At 45.8% G+C, this 26,525-nt stretch overlaps 1 protein-coding gene across 3 annotated transcripts in view; it reads left to right on the top strand.

Annotated features, from left to right (window-relative positions):
• The window catches only part of Ttc39b (tetratricopeptide repeat domain 39B), a 115,968-nt gene that overhangs the window by 51,145 nt on the left and 38,298 nt on the right, over positions 1–26,525 (top strand). For 2 of the 3 annotated variants that reach the window (XM_075947029.1, XM_075947028.1), the window contains 4 exons: positions 6,836–6,928; positions 17,284–17,391; positions 20,928–21,059; positions 21,938–22,014. In XM_075947029.1, the coding sequence (XP_075803144.1) occupies positions 6,849–6,928; positions 17,284–17,391; positions 20,928–21,059; positions 21,938–22,014 (397 nt within the window). In that variant the 5' untranslated portion in view covers positions 6,836–6,848. The remainder of the gene's footprint in view (positions 1–6,835; positions 6,929–17,283; positions 17,392–20,927; positions 21,060–21,937; positions 22,015–26,525) is intronic. The other variant, XM_075947030.1, reaches the window with a different exon arrangement.

Below are 26,525 nucleotides of genomic sequence, written 5' to 3'. Positions count from 1 at the left end.
AAAAATCATGTATTACTGTCGTGTGTGTGTGTGATGTGTGTGAGAGCGGATGCTCATGTGCCACAGTGTGTGGGGGGTCAGAGAACAGCTTTTGGGAGATGGTACTCTCCTTCCACCTTTATGTGGGTTCCAGAGAGTGATTCAGGTTGTCGGACTTGTGTGGCAAGCACTCTTACCTGCGGAGCCGTGTCTGTGGGCACCACGTCATATCTTCTTCATACAGGACTTATCACTTTGATTTTATTTTGTTTGTGCGTTTTCAGACATCAGCTCTCTATAGAGCCTGGGCTAACCTCACAATATTCAACCCTGGCTGCCATCTCCACAGTCCTGTGTACATAGTCCATGAGCACAGTCTCCAGTACATAGGAAATTCCAGTTGACAGTGTACTACTTCCTGTCCTGTCAGAGCCAGTTCCTCCAGTAAAGAGGAAATCCCCATTCAGCTGCGCCCCCTCGGAAGGTCTGTGATCCCCACTGCCAGGGAGGCTAAGGCAGGAAGAAGATTGAGAACTCAGGGCCTGTCTGGACAACTTAGCGAAGCCTTCTTGGAACACACGTGAGAAGAAGGCTGGGCACTGAGTGGTGGAGCGCTTGCTTCAAGGGCAATCCCCAGGACCTCATGTAAGACGGGAATCGGCCATAGTTCATTTCAGTAAAGGCAGACAAGAGTGAAGAAACAGGCTGAGCAAGACAGGGGTGGCGCACCCCTTTAATCCCAGCACGAGGCAGAGGCAGGTGGATCTCTGTGAGTTCAAGGCCAGCCTGGTCTTCAGAGTGAGTTCCAGTACAGCCAGGACTACACATAGAAACCCTGTTTCGAAAACCCAGAAAGAAAAGCGAAGCGATAAAGCCTGTCCTAGTGGAGGACATAGTAACGTTCAGATAGACACAACCGCAGGGTGAAGGACTTCCTCAGTTTAGCGGAAAATTGAAAGGTTTCTGAGTGGTCTAAAATGGTGTGGGAAAAACATTAGGTAGAGAAACATCCTGACTTCTTCACCTGGGGAGGGCTAAAAGCAATCAATTACGCCGTGCGTGCCTATTTTTAGCTTCATTTTGTGCTGTGTGATCTGCACGGCATGTTCAGAGTTTATTTCCTTAAATTAATACTTGAGTGTTTCCTTAGTGATTTGAGCCTAAATATTCCTTTTCCTGATTGCGAAAACAATGTATGATCTTGTGTGAAAATTTGGAGAAGATAGAGCACAATTACGTTCTTATTACTCTGTCACGTTATCAATTGTATGTTCTTATAAAGAACCAGGGTGGGAAGGAGAGAAAAGGTCAGAGTAATGTTCTTCTGTTCTGATAGCAGTGGTGATGGCTAGGGGTGGTGTGGTGAAGGCTGAAGGGAAAACATGTCAAGTTCTGGGCTGTTTGTGTTTTCTATCTCCCTCCCTCCCTCCCTCCCTCCCTCCCTCCCTCCCTCCCTCCCTCCCTCCTTTCCATCTTTCCTCCCTCCCATCCTCCCTCCCTCCCTTCCTCTCTCTTCCTCCACTGTGTATTTGTTTCTGATTTAAAAGCCAAGATTTATTTTTTATTTGTATGTATGTTCTCTGTCAGGGATGTAGGCATGTACCACATGGGTGAGTTCCAAGATAGCCAGGGCAGCAAAGAGAAACTCTGTTTTGAAAAACAAAACAAATTAACAACAAATAGACCTATGTAGTATTTGAAAATTAGAGTGGAGCTTAAGTCAATAATGAAAAGACAGATAGCCCAATTAGAAATATGAAAAGAATCTGGATAGTTCTCAAAGAAGATACACAAATGGCCAAATAAGTGCCTTCAAAAATTCTTAATGTCATCAGCCATTAGGCAAATGTGAGTCAAAACCGCAGGGCAAGGGCTTGGCTCAGTTAGTAAAGTGTTCTCTGCATGAGCACCAGGATTTGTGTTTGGATCCCAAGCAGCCAGTGCACACATCCATCACCAAAGCCCCACCTTGCAAAGCAATTACCACACTCACCAAAATGACAAATGTTCTTCAAATTGTAAGGAAACTGGAGCTGTCCCATTTTATTGGTTCGATTATAAGTCCACATAACCACTTTGGAAACCAATTGGTAATTCTTTAGTGTTAAATGTAGAGCCATCAATTTCCTGGCCTACTATTTTCACACACAATTTGTACACAAATATTAATAGCATCAGTCTTCAAGATGTACAAAAAGTGTAATGTCCATACATAATGAACAAATGAAATGATCACCAAATTTGGCATATCTTAGCTATGGCATATTATTTAGTATTAGATAGAATGGAGTCTTGTTACCTGTTCCATAGAACATGCATGAGTCTTGGAAACATGGAAAGGGAAAAAAGCCAGTCATCCAAAACAGCATGTATGATAAGTGCTAACTGTCCAGAAAACTAAAACCTGCAGATTCAAAAAGATTAGTGTTTGCGTATAATGAGAGGTCGTGAGGAAATGGAGAAGACAGTTAATAGGTTGGTCCTGGGATGATGGGGTGCTGTATGTTAGATTGTGGTGATAGTTGGAATCCTATGGGAAATATATTTCATAAATCTGTTTAAAACATTTAAGAACCAGAGTGTTCAAAACAATGCAAAATAAAGGCATATTTTACTTATATATTAATAACTGTAATTGAAATATACTATGTGGCCTTCTTTACTGTCAAGCAAATAAGATTTTTTTTAACTATTTGAAAATATACTTTCTAATATAAGTATAGCAGTATTTAGAATAACTGTAGAACTAAGAAGCATTTAGGTAAAATTTAAAAGTTATGGGCCTGGAGAAGTGGCTCAGAGGTTAAGAACATTGGCTCCTCTTCCAGAGGTCCTGAGTTCAATTCCTAGCCACCACATGGTAGCTCACAACATCTATAATGTGTTCTGGTGGCCTCTTCTGGCCTCAATGCAGGCATATATGCAGGCAGAAGCCTGTATACATAATAAATAAATAGATAAATCTTAAATAAGTTGTGCTGATTGTGATGGTACATATTTTAAAACGGATCAATATACAGATTTGGTGTTGCTCTTTTAAATCACTTCAACAGAATACCTGTGGTAGCTAAGCCATACAGAGAAAAGGTTACTTTGCCCACACTTCTGGGAGTTCAGAGTTGTAGATCAGGCAGTCCTCCCCTGTGGTAAGGCTGATAGATGGTAGCTTGTGTAGGAACAGTCATGTTCTGAACAGGAGGAGAGGACGGGGATGGACACGCCAGGTTTGTACCTTTTATAACATTGTTCATGAGAGAACTCACAACACCCCAGTGATCTAAGGCTCTCCCACTAGATTCTACCTCCCTAGGGTTCACCACCTCCTCCTTGGGACCAGGTGTTTAATCACAATGGACTTTGTAGTGGGCAGGGTAGACTCAAGTCATAGAAATGTATATAGATGTAAAGATGCGATACTATAGAGGGTATTTTTGCACAAAACTTGCAATATTATAAAAGGCATTTGTAATAATATAATAAAGTCTGAATAAAAAAATCCAGCAAGACTTCTTAATATAATTTTATAAAGTAACTTTTTACTTATAATGATATAATAGAAAGATCCCCAAATACCAGTTAACAAACCAGATGACTCACATCTGTTGGCCTGCACTGATCAGAAAGCTGAGGTACTGGTCAAGGTGTGAAGCGTGGGGACCAATGGATGTGTGGAATAAATGTGTCCGGAACCAGGCCACTCACGCAGGAGCTTGTCCTCTCTGGTTGCTGCATAGTGTGGCATTGTCAGCAAATACTCACTGCGGCATCAACACCTGTCTGGGGCTGTTGACCAACAGGAAGATCATTGAGGTGATAAAATGCTCCCCAAAGCACTTCGGGGACTGAAGAGAAAACGTTGATACAATGTTGCTAAACTGGTATGAAACACAAAACTGGTTTGTTTATCACTGGCCAGGTGATAAAGCCATACCATTTTCAGACATTTGTGTATCTATTGGAGTAAAATAGATACAAGTTAATGTCAAGCTTTTAATAACTGGATTTATTTTATGTGTATGAATGTTTTGCCTGTGTGTGTGTGTGTATGTGCACCGTGTGTATCCTGTGTGAGCCTGTATCTCCAGGGGTCAGAAGAGGGCATTGGGTCCCTGGGGATCTGGAGCTATGGGTGGTTGTAAGCCATCATGTGGGTTCTGAGAGTCAAACCTGCGTCTTCTCTAAGAGCAACAGATCAACTGCTGAGCCATGTCTCCAGCCCAAATGCCCCATTTTCTAGACTATAAATGTTAGTGGTCAGTGCTGGCCCAGCAAAGGCGAGCAAGTCTCCTGAGAGTGAATTCTCCTGTGTGCCTGCCGGTGCAGTAGGATCCTGTGAGGACGCCAGTCTTCCCTTTGTCTCATTTCTGAGCTAACAAATGGCTGGAGGATGGGATATTGATTGTCTATCTTAGGAGGAAGGAAGGAATTGGGGTGGAGGTTAAGTGTAGAACATATTAAACCCCCAAACCACATTCCAGATGTACTGTGCTGTTTTCTCTACTTCATACATTTGGAACATTCCTAGTTCTCTTTTTTAAAAAAGGAGAAAGTAGGTTCTGGTGAAGTACAGACAGCAGTTTATACTGAATGAGTTAGGTGTGTAAATTCTGAGTGATTGCAGGCAAAAGGCCATAGCATACTTGGTTCTGTGCCTTGTCTGTCTCAGGAGTAAGCTGTGATTTTATAAGCTCTCTGCTACCTAGAGTCCTCGTTTTCTGAAGGGATAAATGTCGTTTGCTTCCCTCCCTCCCTCCCTCCCTCCCTCCCTCCCTCCCTCCCTCTCTCCCTCCCTCCCTCCCCCCTCCCTCCCTTCCTTCATTCATTCATTGGTGTTTTGAGGCAGGGTTTCTCTGTGTAGCCTAGGTAGTCCTGGAACTCATTCCATAGACCAGGCTGGCGTCGAACTCGGAGATCCACCTGCCTTTGCCTCCTGAGTGCTAGGATTAAAGGTGTGCACCACCACCACCTGGCTCATTTGATGAGAGTCTTGGTTGGGAAATGTCATGCTGCAAAGGATGTGACAAAGGCCACCCAAGTCCTGAGGAAGCAGGAATCTGCACTGTCAGCATCCACAGCCCAGTTTCTTTCCCGTTTCTCCGGAAGTCCCTCCTGCCACATCCTTGGCACCCTTCTGAGAAGGCAGTACATCCTCATTGCTCTGCCGAGTAATTTTCTATGGAGCAGTGGAAGAAAGTGCAGACAGAGAGCTGAGACAGAAACTTAAGGCGCTGAAGGCAGAACTGAGCATGCTGACCTTAAGAATGAAATTTTGGCTCCCGCCATAAAAGATGTCATACCCCTTGGTGGCGTATTATGACCAGATCCCTGGAGGAGCCCCTGGAGAAGGGGAGATGAGTAGACACACTTACCTCACTACTGATATTTGCAAGTGAAGTGTGTTACAGAACACATCCACCTCAGGAAAACAGCCGATCCTGAGCAGATCCTGGGGACTTAAAGCAGTTTGTGGCATGGTGGCCTGGTTGTGATCCTGATGTAAAATCTGAAACAATTTCTGGGAATTTAGTGTGTAAAAGTATAAAGGGTGAGAAAGATGTAGTTAAACTTTCGTTAGTAGACTCAGGTCTCGCCATTCACCTAAGCCAGTACTTAGGAAATAAGCTGGTGGAAGGAAATAGCTCTAATTGAAGATCTGGCATTCAGGGCCAAGCGTGGGAACATATACCTGCGGTCCTGGCATTCGTGGGGCTGAGGCAAGGGCTGTATTTAAGGCCAGTCTGGCTTTAGAGCAAACTTCTATCTTTAGAAACATAACAAAACAAAATAAAACTGCAGCAGTACTGGAGAGTTGGCTGACTGGGTAAGGGAGCTGGCTGCTCTGTGAGAGGACCTGAGCTGGATCCCCAGCACCCACATGGCAGCTCATAGCCATCTGTAACTCCAATCTTTGCAGATGTGACACCCATTTCTGGCTTTCTGGGCCACCAGGCTCTCACACATGGTACACACATAAATGCAGGCAAAACCCCCGTATGCATTAGCAGTGATAACAGCCAAGCCCAATACCCTAAGATGGGTAGCCGCCGTCTCAGAGCTCTGCCTTATGACTATAATAAATGTCTTAATGAAATATTCATAGTTTTACTTGGGGAGAAAGGTCTGAGCAGGCAGGGAGGCTCATCTTTGTAATCTCAGCACTTGGGAGTCTGAGGCTGGCCTGGCCACCCGGAGACAGACCCTGACTGAAAACCCACAAAAACCCGGAGGACTATACATATGTATGCATGATCTTAGTCAGGCACAGTGACAGACACACTCATGATCCCAGCATTTGGCAGAGCCAGGAGGATTGCTGCGAGTTTGAGACCAACCTGACCTACGTGCTGAATTCCAGCCAGCCAGGACTATGTAGCCACCCCTTGCCTGTCCTTGCCCTCTTTGTCAAATAAAGGAGCGGGGAAGAATTAAAGAAAAAGGATGCAGAAGATAGCAGGCTGTGGGTGATTTCAGTCTATTGTTCGTGTGTTGAAATATAAGGAAATTCAATCTCCCAGTGGGTTTTCTCTCTCTTTCTTTTTTAGTTTTTGAGACAGAGTTTCTCTGAGTAGTCTTGGCTGTCCTGGAACTGGCTTTGTAGACCAGGCTGGTCTTGAACTCACAGAGATCTGTCCCCTTACCTTCCAAGTGCTGGGATTAAAAGCCTGCACCACCACTGCCCGGCTCCCAGTGGTTTAATTTCAGGAAGTCTAACATGAAATAGAATTAAATTGGAGTAGAAATGAGTTCTAGAAAATGATGGACAGGTGTGTGTTGGTGTGCACTGTGCACTCATGTGTGTGCGGTCCCTTTCTCACAGGACAAAGAGCTAAAGATCTCACTGCTTTCTAATCAACAGATCTCCCTCAGACATGGCCACAAGCGGCTTTCACTTTGTACCATGTGACACCAAACGAGCATCCAGACAGCTTGGAGCATCTGCTGTGGGCAGGTCAGGAGACTGCGGGGGACGCCAGTGAGGTGGGGGTGGACCTAGGCAATTATCACGTTCATTTTATAAGCTAGAGAAGATGCGAGCAAACTAAATTAAACTTTGGGGGCATACCTTCTTGTTTCTAAAAAAAAAATCGCATTATTTTGAGTATGTGCATGTGTGTTAGAGTGAGTACATAGCACATGTGTGTATGTGCATGTGTGTCAGAGTACATAGAACATGTGTGTATGTACATATGTGTTAGAGTGGGTACATAGCACATGTGTGTGCATGTGTGTTAGAGTACATAGCACATGTGTGTATGTGCATGTGTGTTAGAGTGAGTACATAGCACGTGTGTGTATGTGCATGTGTGTTAGAGTGAGTACATAGCACGTGTGTGTATGTGCATGTGTGTTAGAGTGAGTACATAGCACGTGTGTGTATGTGCATGTGTGTTAGAGTGAGTACATAGCACATGTGTGTGTATGTGCATGTGTGTTAGAGTGAGTACATAGCACATGTGTGTGTATGTGCATGTGTGTTAGAGTGAGTACATAGCACATATGTGTATTTGCATGTGTGTATATGTATGTGTGTTAGAGTGAGTATATAGCACATATGTGTGTGTGCATGTGTGTTAGAGTGAGTATATAGCACATGTATGTGTGCATGTGTGTTAGAGTGAGTATATAGCACGTGTGTGTGTGTGCATGTGTGTTAGAGTGAGTATATAGCACATGTGTGTGTGTGCATGTGTGTTAGAGTGAGTATATAGCACATGTGTGTGTGTGCATGTGTGTTAGAGTGAGTATATAGCACATGTGTGTGTGCGCGTGTGTGTTAGAGTGAGTATATAGCACATGTGTGTATGTGCATGTGTGTTAGAGTGAGTATATGGCACATGTGTGTGTGCATGTGTGTCAGAGTGAGTATATAGCACATGTGTGTGTGCGCATGTGTGTTAGAGTGAGTATATAGCACATGTGTGTGTGCGTGTGTGTTAGAGTGAGTATATAGCACATGTGTGTGTGCATGTGTGTTAGAGTGAGTATATAGCACGTGTGTGTGTGTGCATGTGTGTTAGAGTGAGTATATAGCACATGTGTGTGTGTGCATGTGTGTTAGAGTGAGTATATAGCACATGTGTGTGTGTGCATGTGTGTTAGAGTGAGTATATAGCACATGTGTGTGTGCGCGTGTGTGTTAGAGTGAGTATATAGCACATGTGTGTATGTGCATGTGTGTTAGAGTGAGTATATGGCACATGTGTGTGTGCATGTGTGTCAGAGTGAGTATATAGCACATGTGTGTGTGCGCATGTGTGTTAGAGTGAGTATATAGCACATGTGTGTGTGCGTGTGTGTTAGAGTGAGTATATAGCACATGTGTGTGTATGTGCATGTGTGTTAGAGTGAGTATATAGCACATGTGTGTGTTAGAGTGAGTATATAGCACGTGTGTGTGTGCATGTGTGTTAGAGTGAGTATATAGCACGTGTGTGTGTGCATGTGTGTTAGAGTGGGTATATAGCACGTGTGTGTGTGTGTGCATGTGTGTTAGAGTGGGTATATAGCACATGCATATAGTGTAGAGGATAATTTATAGGAGTTAGTTGTCACCTTTCACTGTGTGGGTCGGGAAACTGAACTCAACTCCTCAGGCGAGGTAGCAGGTAACTTTTATTGGCTTTTCTTTAAGTTTTAGAACTTGTTTTGTTTGCTGAAGTGTTTATCTAATTACTCTTTATCAATAAAAACTCGGGAGCCAGGTAGTGGGGTAAAAACCTCATTGATCAGAGAAGCAGTGAAGAAGGGACCAGTAACCTTCACTCTCCTTTCTCAATCCAAAAAGGCTGAGAATCTAAGCCCCACCCTGCTACTTCCTGCGGCTCTCTGTATGTCCTTGGTCCTCCATAAACCCTATGGCTAATTTTGGTCATCTAGTAGCTAGCTCTGCCCTCTGATTCAAAGTAAACGTTATTGGCAGTCTCAGGAGTGTCAGAGGGTGGTCAAAATATTAAGACGTACCCATTGTAGAAACTCTGGAGCCACAGAAAGCACAAAGAGAATGAAATGTAATACCAGAATTTGTAGTCTTTTTAGATTTATTAAATTGTTTAAAATGGGATCATGTTACATTGTTCTATAGTCTGCTTTTTAAACTGGAGGCAATCAACTTAGAAAGGCTTATTGTGTTGTACGAGCTTCAGGTTTGGCGTTTCCAGTTCGTGATGGGCCAGCCCCGCTGGCTGTGACTCTGTGATGAGGCTGCACTTCGTGGAGGGAGTGCACGGCAGCCAGTACCGCGGTCACACCATGGCCAGGGAAGGAGACAGGAGGAGAAAGCCAGGGCACCACAGTCCATCACCGAACCATCTCCCACTTGGACCCTTCCTCTTAGAGACTTTACCGTGACACCTTTGGACACCAACACTAACACATGGGTCCTTTGGGACACTCCAGATGCAATCTAGCAGAGGAGCCATGGTTAGGACACAGAGCAAGCCTGAAGGGAGGTAGAAAAATGAGTGAGATTTGTGTATACGTCTGAGATGGGAAGAGAAAAGGTTAGAGATGAACATCCAGGAGACGTGGAGATCACTTGTGAGAAATGGTGTTAGGGTGTCGAGATGCTTTTATTATTCTTAACACGTGCAGGTTTTGTAGCCCTAGCAAAACGAAATGCCCCCACCCTTTTCATCAGAAGGTATTCTACTGCGGTCAGTGAGGCATCAGCCTTTCTGAAGTTTGTGGGTGTGGCTGGTATCAGGTGGCACAGGAAGTAACCAGTGTCACCTCCTCAAACTCCCTCCCCACAAGCACCAGTGGGCTTCTCCAAACAGTACTATAAGGCAGGCAGGTCTAGAATTTGGGTCACCATTTAATAAACAGGAAGCACTGGGTGTCAGGTGAATTGATTGGGGTGCTGCAGCTAGGCGGTAGTTGGGAGGCAAACATGCTGATTCTGATGCTCTGCCCTCGTTTGTAAATAGGGTGCCTTTTGTCGTTCCACCTGCCCTGGTGATTGACCAGCGTGTGTGCTTAGTTTCACATCAATGATTGTGCTGTTTCTTTTGTTCTTTCAGCCTAGGAATAGGAGAGAAATCTTCCCATCGAAGGTTCTTGATGCCTAGAGAAGTACATGGCCACCAGCTAAGATACTCTGCAGCTCTGAAATTCTTTGAGGTTGCATCTATTACCAGTAGTTTTAAAGGGCACCAGTGATGAAGTTATGGATTTTCATGGTTTCGTGCTTTTCACCTCCAGTTTCTTAATAGACTAGTTGCTGAAGTCGTTGTACTAAGCAGTTTGGAAAAATGAGGGAAGACACCTTGTTGGCCCAGACTTTTCCCATCACTTCATCCTCTTACCACATCCTGTAATTAGCGAGGAGACATGCTTGGGTCTTCACACAGGTGTTTGTCCATGGAAGTGAACTGTTGGAAAGGTTGCTCATTTTCAGATCTCAAGGATAAAGTGTGTCGTAGTTGTTTTGATGTATTGTATTTGAGGAATTCACAAAAGCAGGAGTCAAGGGTCTCAGGCTAAAGGGATGGAGAGAAGCCTTTTATAGATCTTTCTACTCTTCACTTGCTAGCGTGGGTACCACTTCAGCCCCACGTGGGTACAAAGCAGGCTGGTGCCAGGTATTAATGAAGACTGCTTTGGGGAACTCTTAGCACCATGAAATTACAGCCACTGAGGAGGTAGCACTCCAGAGGCTGTTCAGTAGGGTGAGGTTCCCAAATGGTCGAGTCATTAGTTATGGTGAAACTGAGTAGAAGGCAGTGTGGGAAGAGGGGGCTTTGTTTGGATTGTTGGTAAAGAATGTGAGCTAGAGAGAGCCACTGCTGGTCAAGGACAGCATTTCAGTGTTGCAGGTGTAAACGTCTGGATAGCACAATGTGCGGATACACTGGCTATTGATGGACCAGACTCTTTAAGTGGCTGTGGATATTTTATTAAAGTTTTATGTTCTTATTATTATACTGTTCTTTAAGAAAGAATGCTGACACGCCTTTAATCCCAGCACTCGGGAGGCAGAGGCAGGCAGATCTCTGTGAGTTCGAGACCAGCCTGGTCTACAAGAGCTAGTTCCAGGACAGGCTCTAAAGCCACAGAGAAACCCTGTCTCGAAAAAAAAAAAAAAAACCAAAAAAAAAAAAAAAGAAAAAGAAAGAATGCTGGGCGGTGGTGGTGCATGCCTTTAATCCCAGCACTTGGGAGGCAGAGGTAGGCGGATCTCTGTGAGTTCGAGACCAGCCTGGTCTACAAGAGCTAGTTCCAGGACAGGCTCCAAAACCACAGAGAAACCCTGTCTCAAAAAAAAAAAAAAAAAAAAAAGAATGAAGGATAGATTGCCCAGACCATTGAATCTGACCCTTTCTCATTTTTAATTAATAGGTTCATTAATCTGTTTACTTACTGTGTTTGTGGCGGGAGGAGTTGCCCATGCTGCGCTCACAGGATAGCCTTGGCTGTCTGTTCGTCCTCAGAGCCCTCTCCCTTTTGTTTGGGGAAGGATCTGTCACTGGGCTGGAGCGTCACCACCTAGGCCAGGCCGGTGGGTCTGTGAACTCTATGAGTCTGCTTGTCTCCGCCTTCCGTGTCGTCCTTGCTAGGACGTATAGGTGCGCCCACTACATCCTGCTCTGCACATGGTTTCTGGGGATCCAAACTCAGGTCCTCACTCATACAAGGACTTGCTTTACCGACTGACCTACCTCTACAGCCTCCGTGTTGTTGATAAGTGGTTGCACATGTTGTCCAGTTCAGACTTGAATTCATTGTCTAGCTCAAGCTGGCCTTGAGCTCCCAGCAGTCCTCCTGTCTCAGCTTTTTGATTTCTTCTTCCTGACATAGCTGGCATTTGCCCAAGGCACTGACTTTACCTGCTTATCAGTGTCTAGCATTTTTAATAGTAGGCTACACCAGGGTAGTTTCCAATGTTTGCCAAGGAGCCATTTCAAAATAAGTTAATTTTATTAGAGACATATTAGGCATTGCAAAACTAGCACCACACTGGTGCTATATTAAAGAACAGCTCACTGTGCTTAGGTAAACCCGGATAGGAGAGATGGCTGTAACGCAGAACTAGCTTACAGGAGCCCAGCTGTCTCCTGTGAATGCACGTATCTCCTAAGACACACTCGACATGGAGTGCTGCAGCACCGTGGGGGTGGCTCTGAGCCAGACCTGCGTTCTCCTGTGGGACTGAAGGATGAACACATTGTTCTTGTTCATGTGACTAGACTAAGCGTTTTTTTCTTTTCTTTTCCTTTTTCTTTTTTTCCCCTTTCCTTTCCTGTCCTGTCCTTGACAGGGTCTTTCTATGTGGTTCCTGCTGTCCTAGAACTCACTCTGTAGACCAGGCTGGCCTGGAACTCACAGAGATCTGCCTGCCTCTGCCTCCCAATAGCTAGGACTAAAGCCATGTACCACCATCCCTTTTAGTGTCTGAAAGATGACGACTTTTACCTCCTCCCTTTCTGTATTATTTAATCACACTTTTATCTTTCTTATATTCATATTTTTATCATTTCTGGTTCTGCAGCAGTGGTTGATACCTGTGCCACATTTCCTGAGTTCTCCATTAGCTTGTGTATGAGGGACCGGCCCTGCAGATAGATTGAACTTGTTCTCTCCCTGCGCCAGCCTCCCGTGTGATAGCTTTTTGAGTGCCTGGCTGCATCCCTCTCGTTGTGAACTTGTGGTCTCCCCTCTGCCTTGGCTAATTAAAGAGAAAAGAGACTCTGGTTATTTGCTGTGCGTGTCTGAGCCTTTGGATCTGCATGCCTGAATCTTAGGCAAGAGGGTTGCTGGAATCTTTTTAGTACAGTTAGGTTCTTGTGCAAATTACCACATTCTTTGGTAAAGATCTATGAAGAGTAAAGTCTTGTCTCTCCCTGATTTCGCGCATGACATTGGGAGTGTTAAGGCCTCCTGAGGAAGACCTGTTTCCTTAGCATTTTTGTGAGCGCAATGGTTCTCAGCCTCTCTAATGCTGTGACCCTTAAATACAGTTCCTCATGTTGTGGTGACCCCAACCATAACATTATTTTCATTGCTACTTCGTATCTATAATTTTGCTACTTTTATGAATCATAATATAAATATCTGTTTTCTGATAGTCAGTCTCAGGTGACCCCTGTGAGAGGGTCATGTGACTCCAAAGAGTCACAACCCACAGGTTGAGAGCTGCTGGTTTAGAGGCACTTGGGATGTCAGTGAAGGGCTCTGACCTGTGAAGATGGAACTCTAAGCTTTTTTTAAGTCACAAAGACTGCATGAGAGGACGTAGGCTTGTTATGTGGAGACATGCTTTGGGGATTTTGGTTGTTTTGTTTTTACCTCATCCCTGTATGATCTTAGGCCCAAAGTTGTAGGCTTTGCTTCGTGGGTTGGGGTGATAGAGCCTACTCTCCTTGGCTCATTGCATCACAGAGCCAACAGGCGGTACCCCTTTCTTTCTTAAGAAAAGGCTGGATGAGGGCTGGTGCTATAACTCAGTGCCAGAGTATTTGCTGATATTATGTAATCTTGGTTTGCAATCTTTAGTGCCCAAAATAGGAGGCAGGGAGGTGGCGGCAGTGGTGGCTGCAGCTGCAGCGGTTGGGTTACTCACGCCCACTCACCTACTTCGCCTTTTCAAGTCACCACTCAGCTAGCCCACTGGATTTGAACTTGTGATCCTTTTGCTTCAGGGCCTTTATTCTACACAGGGGAGGAATAAAGCAGAAAGGAAACCAACGAAGTCCCTCCCCAGGGAATCTAGCAGGAGGAAGCGCTCCTCTCCTCCACATGTTAATACAGGAGAAGAAAGAGTGCCCTGTCATCCATGGTAGGTTCATGGTTGGGAATCTAGAACAACAACAACAACAACAACAACAACAACAACCAGATAAACAAGAGAAAAGCATATGATGTGTCAAATGGTATGGAACCCCTAAATTCTTCTCAACCTATTATGGAAGAGCAAACCCCCATTTGCTAGCAGGCCTAACCATGACTGCCCAGTCTTCAATTCTCTTCTTGCCCAAAATAAGTCAGTCTAAAAGACTCATCTGAAAGTAGAGACACATCCAGAGAAAATGGGGTTGTGATGGGGTTTGAGATCCTGTTGTTTAGGGCCCCAGTTTGAATAGAGTTGGTGCGGTATGGGAAATCTTTGACTATAGTTCTCGATGCCAAGGAGACCTGGAGGAAACTGGGGAAAGCAGACACTCTATCTGGCTCCACCCGGTGAGGACGCCAGCGATCCCACCTCCTCTCTGCTACCCTACACGTGCTCCTTCCCTCCCACGCACGCACACTCGGGTGTCTTCATGGGACAAAGTCATGAGCCAGCTCTGCCCTAGGCACCATCGTCCCTAAGTTCCCAGTGTGAGTTTCTCCTTCTAGTCACGTGTGTGTCTGCAGAAGGTCTTCATGGGTGAACCCTTCTGATTTTCTGAACTGCCTGTCATTCATCTCCTCTTCCATCTTTATGCTCATTCCCTCTCTAGTCATTGGACATTGCCTGGTGTTATACAGTTGCGTGGATACGTGAACAAATGGCTCCAAATTACTGAAAGCAGTTAAGTTATTACCAAATAATGGTACCAATAGCTGGCATTATCCAAGGACTTCTGCACTGATCTAAGCACAGCACATGTGATAATAGTGCAGCTTATAATGTGGGCACTTTTGCTAGACATATCTTATGAATTAGCAAACTGAGTACTAGGGAAGAAAACCGACTTGTAATGGTCATATGTAGGACTGGGTTGAGGTCAGGAGCAGAACCAAAGCTCAGATCCTCATTCACCGCAAGGCATGCAGCATTTGCTATCAAGTGTATTGTTAAAGGGGAGAGATGCTTGTTATAAGTTATTTTGTGTGGTTTTTAAAGCTATAGGACTGAAAAAAATAATTCTGCCTTGTATTAGCATGTCTTGTAAATTAGAACTAGGAAGGAGTCTGTACTTCACCGAGGATGCGTGGCAGGAAGCCGGCAGGGCTCCGGCGGGTCCAGAATGTGAGTGTGTGGGCCGAGCATCCATAGCGTTTACAAGATTATACACAGCTGCTGACTCACTCGGAGCAGGAACACTCACAAAGCATGCCCATAGCAACCGTTGCCACTATGTCTTTCAAACAGGTTGTGGCTTGTGAAAGCACCTTGGTGTTTCAGAGATGGGCCGGGACCCAGGGGACTCTCCGGAGATGGAAACACCGACTTTTACTTCTGGTTCCGGATTCTTTTCATTCTGTCGTGCCAGGCTTGAGGGGCATCCCGTGTTGATGAACCTTTGAGATGCCTGGTGGTTCTTAAAAATCTTTTGGTGGGCGTATGTTTCCTGGGCCTGTTGAACTTTATGTGGCAGCCCATTTTTGGTTCTTAATCTGAGAAGACAGCGCCATGAATATCTGTTTTAGGAAGAGAAGTCTGACACTGGCGTAGAGGGTGCATTAAAGCAAAACTGGGCTTTCCCTTGGGCTCATGCCAGGCCCCCTGAGTCAGAAGCCTTTGAGTGTGTGGTCCAGCAGTCAGCACTGACAAGCTCACAAAGGTGTCTCTAATGCCTGCTTATAATTGAAATCATGACGTCAAAGCCTCTGTCGTCAGGAAGGCATTCTTGGGGAGAGCTTTAGAGCTTAGGTCTGAAGGGATAACCTTCTGCATTCGTGGGATGGCCTTGGGAGCAGAGAGGGGGGTGTGTCTCCAGGAGGAACCCTAGCCAAGATGGAAGCCAGAGCCTTTGGCAGGCAGTGCTGGGAGTAGTGGGTTCAGTTCCAGGCAGACCTCATACAAGACAACTTTGAAGGGCTGTGGCTTCTTTGTTTACTCCGGGCTGGGACAGGTGTAGTGCATCCTCCAGATGGCAGCTGAGATGCGGAGGTAGCTGTTTGTTGACAGGAGAGCATTCTGGTCACAGCTCATTTCCTGACAATGGAGGATGAGCTGTCACCTTAGAGAGTGGGAGGGGATGCAGAGCAGGTGAGAGAGAAACCTGGAACACAGCGGCTGGGAAGGGAAAGCGGCCCTGGTTGGTCAGGAACTGGACATGTAGATCAGGCTGGCTGAGGACTTCCAGAGGTCGGCCTGTCCCTGCCTTCTGAGTGCTGAGGCTAAAGCCGCACTCTGCCACACCCAGGGGACAGGATTTCTGAGACAATGTTCCTCCCTTTGTTCTTAGAATAGAACCCACCTCCTCTGACACTGTCGTTGCTGACTTTGGCCTAGTTTCGTCTGTTTCTCTCATTTTCTGTCCTGCCTGCTGCATGTGCAGCCTAGAATTCCTTCCCCCTGCACGCAGATATTCTCATGAGTCACTCCTCTGTTAGGGAGCATCTTTCTATGGCAAGGCTCATCAGAATCAGGCCTCCATGTGTGTGACCCCTTCCCTCCACACCCTCATCGAATTGGTACCTACCATGGGCAGTGTTTGTTGGCCGATCTCTTCTTCACAACAGCCCTGGAAATAAATTGCCGTGCTCCCATTTTATAGATAAGAAAGTTGAGGCCCGGGTATGTTATAGACAGGGTTGGCGCTGGGACTTAGAAAATGAGGCCTCTTAGCACATGCCCACCCTAGTGCTTAGGAAGCCAAGGCAGATGGGTTACCATCAGGTCTAGGCTGAGCTTTGGGTCACGGCTACAGTTTACAGAAAGAACGAAAGGATGAAAGATAAAAGGAGGTGGGAGGCCAGAGAGACATGGGTTTTGACGCTCCTGCTTTGATAGCCAGCATGCCGAAGCACTGGACTTTGGGGGTGCCATTTTTTCTTTTTCTGTTTCCCTTGGGAAGAACAGGGAGGACTCTTCTTTGATAAGGGAAGTTGTTCTGGGGAGAAGGCAGTGCTGTGCGCCTCCTCCTTCTATCCTGGCCGCCTAGGAAGATGAGCCAGAGGATAGAACACCAGCGTGGACAGGCTGCACAGTCAGAAGACTCTGCCTGAAAATGGGGTTGAGAGTTTCATGCGTGTGATTGTAGCACTTGGGAGGATAGGGCAGGGAATTGTCAGACTGTTTGAAAGAACAAACCGGAAACACATACAATCTTTTGTTGTCTCTATGTCTCCACTCCCCTCCTCTGCAGAGGTTTAGGTACTTTTAAATGTTAATGTGGGTAATTGGGCACTCACTGTTCGGCCCCTGTGTGCAGTACGCGCATGCTCACGTGCATGTGCCTGTGCTCACGGCCACCTGGTTCTTAGAGATAGATGCAGAGCATTGGCCTTACAGAGGGCAGGGGAAGCTCCTGCCCAGCATTGGGAAGTGGCAAAGGGGGAATTTCAGCTGGTCACCGAGATCCCCTCCCCGACTCCTTGGGACAAGGTGCTAATAGTAAATACTATACAAATCCTTTATCTTTTTTTTTTCTTCAGTTCATCAACCAAGGTGGATCTCAAGAGTGGGCTGGAAGAGTGTGCAGAGGCATTGAACTTATTTCTAAGTAACAAGTTTAAAGATGCCTTGGAGCTGCTTCGTCCATGGTAATTGGCTGTTTCTCATTAGATATTTTTCATGTTTCTCTGATGTCATGCTTCTGTGTTAATGTCTGTATCTGCCCAGTGTTTGTAAGCTAATTGGATTGAGACCCCTTCCCATCAACCAGCTTTAAAGAGATGCTGTTTCAAATTTAGTCAATAGGAATTTTGGATGCTTCTTCCCATGCTTGCTCAGATGTCGTCTCTGGTGTTCGAGGCCCACGTTTGTTCTCTGGAGCGAAGTCTTCACATGAGCACTCCTGTTAGCAATTGTTGAACAGCGTTTCCTCTGAAGCAAACAGGGGAGTGACTAGAGAAGCCTGATCTTGGTGCTAAAATCAAAGTTAAGATGTCAGGAATCCGATAGGGGCTCCCTGCTTCTGTCACTGAGTTTTGCAGACGTGGTAGTGCCCCAGCCCTACCTGCTTACTGACCTCAGCTCTGCTTTTGACAGACTTTGCAGAACTGATCTTGTCTCCAGACTCAGTTCCGGTGAAGCTGAGTTCTTTTGTAACTTGCTAGAGGAAGACTTGATGCTGAAGTTGGGGAGTCTGATCCCTCACATCAAGTGGCCAGTGGTATCCCTCAGACTTCATCTGTCATCGTCTGGACCACTGCTTGTCGAAGATCATTGTTGATCATCATCATTTATGCCTGAGCAACGCTTAAGCATGCATGGGCAGCCTGTTTATTGTGGTCCTCCAGTTCCTCTCCTGGGTAGTCCTAGCTGCTTGTGTTATTGTCATGCCCAAGGCTCCACAGTCTTCCTTTATGCTGTCTGTCCAGCGTTCTTTGTGCCTTCCGCTTCACCTTATCCTGTGCACTCCTCCAAGCAGTGTTGTCTTTGGCTATCTGCTGTCTTTTATTCTCATAACATGGCTGAAGCATCTCAAGTAGCCTATCTCTTCGTGTGACTCCTAGAATCCTCCTGAGACACGCCATCTCAAACACATTTAGATGCTGTTCTGAGGAGCGTCTCACTGTCCAGGTTTCAGAGTTATAAAGGCGGCAGCTCAAGACAAGTGTCTCATATACCTGTCATTTTGTTGTCGTTGTGTCTCTTGCTGACCAAACCTTTCCTAGTGCCTGGAATGCAGCCCTTGCTGTCCCTATTTGCCTCTTGACATCTGAAATAGTTCCCTCCTTTGAACTGAGGTCTCCTCCTGGATAGACAAAGTCGACAGTTTGTTTGAGGTGGAGAACTAAGTCATCAGTTTAAGACAATTGTGGGAGTGTGGCAGGTAGGCATGCCTCCTCTCACCACTACTCTTTAATCCATCCCTGGAATTAACAATAGCAACAGCCCTGCAGGATGGGGAGATAGGCGTGCAGATAGGTGGTGTGCAAATTAACAACTTACATTTCGCCAACGATACAGCGCTACTTGCTGAGAGTCCAAACGAGCTGCAGGCCGTGGTAAATAGAGTGGTGGAAGTCAGTGACAACCTTGGTGTGAAAGTAAACATCGAGAAGACTGAGATTCAACACATGGGAAGGGCGCACAAGGATTTTAACATTGTAATAAAGAATCAGAACAATCAGAACCCCAAGCAAACAGTCAGCTTTGTCTATCTGGGAGGAAACCTCCGTTTAAGGGGGTGGGGTGGGGGTGGGATCCTTGTCAAAGTCTCAGTGAAATTCATACGTTTCAGGGTAGGTGCATGAGGATTAGAATTATTAAGCAAAAGGAACGGAGATCTGAGAGAAATAAGAGACAGAAACACAGAACAGCACCAGGAAGGACATTCAGTGAATCATGGATCCCTTATTTTCCACACTCTTACATACTTCACCCCAAAAGGGAAGCAGGAGGCGACAGACTTCATTAACATGATATAAGGAATAGACTTGAATTCTCCCACCTTTGGTTCGGGTGGAGCGGACCTACCTTTATACCCAAAAACCTAAACCACACCCCAGGTCAGGATCTCCAGTTGTAGCTACTCCTGTGGTCAACAACTTTGAAAGAGCAAACATCCGCTCAAACTCTCTGGCCTCCAGTCAAGGTGGCACAGGCTCACTCCTTGGGCCCTCACAACTGCCTCCCTTCGCCGACTGTCAGCTTGCCTTCTGACTCTGCGGTGTCTTTACCTGTCTCCTTTATTCATTTATTTTTGAAACAGGTCTCTCTTTTTATCTCTACCATCTGCTTATAAAATAGGGATAAAAATAAATCACTAGTTATATAGTCTCTGATCTTTATGCGTAATTCACTGTTAAAATTCCCTTTTTACCTCACTTGAGTGTGAGATTTGAATGTCACGGTGTGAGCAGGCAGTGCCCTCATTCAGGACGAAGGCTCTTTAGACCCTGTCCGAGGCAAAAGGATAATGTTGCATTAGCTTTATGTAGCCTAGGGGTGTTGAGCCATAGCATTTAAATTATAAACAAAACCCCACCTTGATGTTTCCAACATAAATGATCAGCATAAGAGGCTTCGAGGAGAGCAAGCAGCCTCAGGCCATCATCCTGAACTTGATAACCTCAGCCCCCAGACTTTAATCCGGAGACCCAGGTAGTAGACCTGAGGTTTACTTTGGTTGTGATCTAATTGATTGCAAAGATCTTGCTTCCTCCTGGCTTTGACTAGAGAGGAGATAGCAGGTTTTTTTAAAAAAATTTATTTATTTATTAAAGATTTCTGTCTCCTCCCCGCCACTGCCTCCCATTTCCCTCCCCCTCCCCCCGATCAAGTCCCCCTCCCTTATCAGCTCGAAGAGCAATCAGGGTTCCCTGACCTGTGGGAAGTCCAAGGACCACCCACCTCCATCCAGGTCTAGTAAGGTGAGCATCCAAACTGCCTAGGCTCCCCCACAGCCAGTACGTGCAGTAGGATCAAAAACCTCTTTCTTTATTCTTTGTCTTTCACGTCATGCATCCCGATCCCACCCATCTCCCATCCCCTTGCATCTGCTCTGTGCCCTTGCAACCTCCACTGCGAAAAAAAGCAAAATAAAATTTAAGATAAAAAAGGAAGAAAAAAAGAAAAAAAAGGGGAGGGAAAAATCTCATCATTGAAGCTTTAGCATGACATAGTGCGTCACGCAGTGAACCCCTTCATCCATCCACATATCTTTACATGCAGTTGTTCATCACAAAGAATCAGGCTGGCCTCAAACTCGGCTCGAAGATGACCTTGGATTCCTGAACTCCTGTCTCTATTTTTCAGACGCTAGAACTGAAGTTGTGGGCCACCAGGCCTCACTCATTTCAGAAATTAAGATGGTACACTTCCCGCTATCCAATTAGAAAAAAATAAAATAGGTTTGCTTTTAAACTTTTTCTCGGAAATGAATCTCCAGGCTGCCCCCTTGTGCTGAATCAGGGAACGGCATGTTGTTGGCAGCTCTATTCTGCTGAGTTTAAATCAGGGCTTGAGTTTTTAAAGCAGGCCTTTCAGAGGGTGTATCATTTCAGGAACGTGGAGCAGACGTCAACATGCGTGGTGAGGATTTTGTGTTGCTGATGTCAGAAACACCGGGACTTCTGTTTCCTTTTCTTGCATTGATTTGAAATGTGCTAACTGTCTGTGTTCTCTGCAGGGCCAAGGAGAGCATGTACCACGCCTTGGGATACAGCACCATTGTGGTCTTGCAGGCCATCATGACCTTTGAGCAGCAGGACATCCAGAACGGCATTTCCGCCATGAAGGACGCTTTGCAAACCTGCCAAAAGTATGACTGAGTAGTTAATATCTGACTTACGACCCAGACCTTCTTACCTTAGTGCCAAGGGGATGCCGTTTGCTGAGCTAGGGTCTCTGGGTTTGAGGCTGGCCAGAACTATGCCGCAGGTCTTCAGCCTCAATTCCATTGGGTAGAACTGAATTGGCCGAGAAACTTGGAGGCTTCATAATATGGCTCCCAGTTTAGCACCTGCGCCCCCTGCTGGAAACATGGATCTGAACTCTAGTGAGAGCCTGAGGGAGGCTTCAGAGGGTTAGACCTTTTGAGGTCTGCTGAGGTAGACGAGTTAAGAACCGAGTATCTTGTCAGGTCAAGCAGGGAGTGTGCTTCCTCTCTATGGGAGAAACTGCACAACCAGAAGGGAATTTCTATTTGCCTCAGGATGTGCTTAGACACTCTTGGTGGATCAGAGCGAGGCAGAGCATCAGTGTTAAGCTCTACTCTGCATGTAGCAGGCCTCAGTGAAAGCCATTATCTGTACTGGTGAACTTTAATGTGGGCAAGATGAATCTTCATGTAATTATGTTGGAAATCCTCAAATGAAGAGCGTTTTCCCAACAGTGCACTTTACGTCCATTTTTCTCCCGTGGAGATGCTCACCACAGAAATTAGGCTTTTATCCAGGAAGAGGAGCGTAGGTTTATGCACGATTTGTGCCCAGGGTGGTGTGTGGGCTCCTCTGCACTAGGCGTGGTGGATTGAATGCCCATTGTGGTTGGCACGCAGGCCTAGGCACTGTGCATGCAGCACGGGGAGAGGAGGGCTTTGAGTTGCAGCGTGATTCAGGTGGTTATCGGTGACGGTGAACTCGCTCTGATGCCCGTCTTCCCCTCTGTTCTCCTCCCACGTGTCGGTCTCCATCGCAGATACAGGAAGAAATGCACAGTTGTGGAGTCTTTCTCAAGTCTGCTTTCTCGTGGGTCGCTGGAGCAGCTGAGTGAAGGTGAGAGAGGCGGGATGTTGCTCTCCCTTCCCTTTAGAGGGAGGGACGCACCCTGTCCTACGTGTGGAAGATGAGGGGCGAATCCTTCTCTCTTTCCCCATGCCGCTCCTCCTCTGACTCACCTCAGCTCTGGACACATTTGGTACGATCACAGCTGTGTATAAGGGACACACGGAGTTCTGTTTTTCAGTTGCCTTTTTTTGTAAGCCTTGAGCCACACACACGTACACACACGTACACACACACTCCAGTGTCATCTGGACCCACATCAGTGTGTGCTAATGCACTTTATCCGTTTAGAGCTGTGCAGTCATGAGCAGGATGGTGCCACAGTGCGGGGGATTTTTCACATTAAAGGACAGGCTTTAGTTTGCTCATTGTTAGCAAATACTGCTGTGCTAATGAAAGACCCCCAAGGTGGGCTGCCTTTCAGTCTGGGGAGACCCTCCCAAGGAACAGCGAGGCCACTCATACGGCTGCAACAGCAAGAGGTTTATTGAGTTAACACAGGTACCTGCGGGCAACAAGTCTTTCGGAGGACTTGCGCACCTTCAGGTTGGAACAGTGGGTTTTTTATAGGGTAGGGAAGCAGAAGCGTGGGAACAGAAGCGAGAGGCATAGTTACAGGGTTCTGATTGGGCAATTCAAACAAGGCTCGGGTTCAAACTGAGTACAATTTTGCGGTTTCCAAGAAATCAGATATACATGCTGCCCTGGCCTATCTAGGGTGCCATTCTTCCTTTGGACCCCAAGTCCCCTGCTGGCAGTCCAGATGGTTGACCAGAGACATCCTGCCTTGCTCAGCGCCCCTGCCCCTAAGCTGACCACAGCCCTTATGTCTAAGTTAAACTCCCCTGTCCTAACTTTTAATTATATTGCTCAAAAATTTAAGCCTTGTAAAATAGCGTTATTGCTGCTGCTAACTTAATGCTGCTAAGTAGGGGTCTTTCACTAAAAACATTCGTACATGTCTTTGTGTATTCTTTCAAGTATCTTATGGGTCAGTGTTCTAAAAGTAGAATTGCTGCAACTAAGGGCCTGAAATTTTACAATATTTATAGATATTGGTATTTTTTCTCCTGAAAACTTTATATTCAACCACTTTAGAGAGTTTCATTTTATACAGACTTTTAGTATTTTTCCAAGGTGAAAAAGTCCTTTTTTGTTTTTGAGACAGGCTCTTCCTATGTATTCCTCACTGGCCTGAACTTACTGTGTACATCAGACTGGCCTTGAACTCACAGAGATCCGTCTACTCTGCTTCCCAAGTGCTGAGATTAAAAGCATGCACCACTCACTGTATCTGGGTAGTTTTTATATCTTTAAAAATGATAATGCTGTCTACAGAGATGATGAAGATGTTTGGTTTGTGGGCTTTAAGAATATTGATAGCACTCGATAGATAGATGGAGGAAACTAGTTAGTTGTTAGCTGTTTTAGTCCCAGTAAGACAAGGGCCGAAGTGCTCTACGTGACCCTGTAGAGATGGTGACCCACCATCAGGGAGCATCCGGGCAGTTCTGTAGAGGCAACGCTGTCTCTGGAGAATTCGTGTCCATATTGTCGTTTTCAAACTTGTCCTGTGGAGGAGGTAGTTAGTACCAAACACTGGATAAACTAGGGCGCAGCTCTGCGCTTGGCTGTCAGAGGTAGTCAGTGGTCAAGTATAAGCCGCAGACCTCGAATGAGATTTATCATGGGGTTTTCTTTGCTCCGCAGGTGTGTCACCAGCTTGATTGGGACATTGAGTGACATGAGTTATGAATGTTGATTACAGTTGAGGATTGTGACACATCACGTCTTTAGAACTTGCTGAAAACGAGGATAGTGTGGACTCAGCCATGACAGAGGCAGATGGCATTTTGTCGGTTACCGAGGGCAGTTGCACCCCATCCTCTTTTTCATTAGAAACTGACCCCAAGCATCTAAAGGAGTACAGACTGATACTTTGAGGCCCAAAGTTTTCCAGAGATGACCCACGGGAGATGAAATTGGCCCTGGCATGACTCTGGGATCTGTATTCTCCCTCCTGGCACCCTCCAAGTGGCACTGGCTCCTGCTTGCCTTTTTGTGGTCTGAGATTGATAGTGGAGAGTTTTAAATCTTAGTTTTGGGAGGAATGACATACATTATTGGTGTGAGTATAAATAATTTTAAAATACCACAATGCTCTGTTTTCTGAAAGTGTTCTTTGTGCATCAGATTCACTCTTGGTGCTTTCTTTAACATTAACTGTCCTAATATGTTTAACTGATGGTCACAGAGAGTAAGTAGCCAAGGTGGCCAACATCGAAGCAGCATTTAAAATAGTCTACTTTCCCTAAACCTCAGTTCTTCCCACTGGCCCCATGTTCTCCTATAGGGGAGTAGAAAACATCCTTCATGGTTGATGGAAAAATATTGAATTATCACATCTGGAAAATCAATGACTGTGTTCTGATTTTTCCTTCTTGCCTCTGAACAGAGCATTTAAAAAAATCTGGACTTTGTACTAATTATTGAAAAACTAGCCCATGTCTGTAGCTTCTTCTGAACTATTGGTATCTTTAGATTATTTTTTTAAATTTATTTATTTATTAAAGATTTCTGCCTCCTCCCCGCCACCGCCTCCCATTTCCCTCCCCCTCCCCCGATCAAGAGTCCCTCCCTCGTCAGCTCGAAGAGCAATCAGGGTTCCCTGACCTGTGGGAAGTCCAAGGACCGCCCACCTCCATCCAGGTCTAGTAAGGTGAGCATCCAAACTGCTTAGGCTCCCCCACAGCCAGTACGTGCAGTAGGATCAAAAACCCATTGCCATTGTTCTTGAGTTCTCAGTAGTCCTCATTGTCCGCTATGTTCAGCGAGTCTGGTTTTATCCCATGCTTTTTCAGACCCAGGCCAGCTGGCCTTGGTGGGTTCCCGATAGAACATCCCCATTGTCTCAGTGTGTGGGTGCACCCCTCGCGGTCCTGAGTTCCTTGTTCGTGCTCTCTCTCCTTCTGCTCCTGATTTGGAACTTGAGATTTCTGTCCGGTGCTCCAATGTGGGTCTCTGTCTCTGTCTCCTTTCATCACTTGATGAAGGTTAATATTCAGGAGGATGCCTATATGTTTGTCTTTGGGTTCACCTTCTTATTTAGCTTCTCTAGGATCACTAATTATAGGCTCAATGACCTTTATTTATGGCTAGAAACCAAATATGAAGTACATCCCATATTCCTCTTTTTGGGTCTGGCTTACCTCACTCAGGATAGTGTTTTCTATTTCCATCCATTTGTATGCAAAATTCAAGAAGTCCTTGTTTTTTATTGCTGAGTAGTACTCTAATATGTATATATTCCATACTTTCTTCATCGTATCTTTAGATTATTGCAGAAAGACTGCTTAGTTAGCTTTTGAGTACACTGTGAATTTCTTTAATGAACTAAGGAATTTACATTAAGAGGCATTTTGGTAAAGAAATTATACAGTGTAACCCAACCATGATGAAGGGATAAAGCTCTGGAAATTAAGTTGCCTGTTATTCCCAGGGCCTTTGGCTGCTACCGCAATCCAAGCAGACTTTATGTTTGAGGGCCGCTTTCCTTTGCTTTCTGTTGCTGGGGGAGGACAGGACTTATTTGGCTTATAGGTCACAGTTCATTTTTAGGGGAAGCCAAGGCAGGAACTGAAGCAAAGACCATGGAGGGAAGATGGGTACTGGCTTGTTCCCCATGGCTTACTCAGCCTGCTTTCTTACACCACCCAGGACCACCTCCTGGGCCCTCCAACAACAATCATCAATCAAGAAAATGCCCTACAGACTTGCCTGCAGGCCAGCCTCAGCTGAGGGTCCTCTTCCTGGATAGTCTAGGCTTTTATCAGGTTGACTACTAACCATAACAATGGGCATGGCATAACATTGTAGCTTTAGTATGGGATTTGTCTTCCTGTTGGTAATTTTGCTTATGTTCTCAAGTTTCTAGCTGTGTTAAGGAATGAGTATACTACATGAAGTTTCTTTCCATGGGCTTACCATGGGACACACTTGCTCCTCTCCACCGTGTCTGCTGACTGGAGCTGAGTAGCTTCAGGCTGACTTCAGAGAGCCAGTGTGAGGTGCAATGCTTTGGATGTGGAAAGAGTCCCTGCTCTCTCTGCTTCGTGATGTGTCCTGTGTAGGACTCTTTACTGTCTGTCTTGGTCTTGGTAAGGACCTGCTGTTTAGCCTGGCAAATCAGGCCGGCTGTAACATTCGGTACTGTACCGTGTCACCCTGCCTGGCCTTCCCGCCCTGCTGCCCTCTCCTCTCCTCATACATTTCAGGCTGCGGCCAAGGAGCCCCGGTGCCCTTTTAGGAGGGTGCCAGTGTTTTTGTGCCTTGCTTTACCTGGTCCTCTAACAGTGCTTACTTCTCCCCTCTTCACCGGCTCCAGGCAGGTGGTTTCTTCCCAAGGCGGCCTTTGACATTAATAACCCCAGGTGGTTGTCACCTTTACAGTTACCTAAGAAGAGGCTAGTTGGGTGACTGAAAATAAGCCACCATTTTGAATT

The sequence above is a fragment of the Microtus pennsylvanicus genome, chromosome 13 (assembly GCF_037038515.1).
Source record: "Microtus pennsylvanicus isolate mMicPen1 chromosome 13, mMicPen1.hap1, whole genome shotgun sequence".
Classification (NCBI taxonomy): Eukaryota; Metazoa; Chordata; class Mammalia; order Rodentia; family Cricetidae; genus Microtus; species Microtus pennsylvanicus.
The sequence above is the reverse complement of the archived record's forward strand: the minus strand, read 5'-3'. Positions and strand labels throughout refer to the sequence as shown.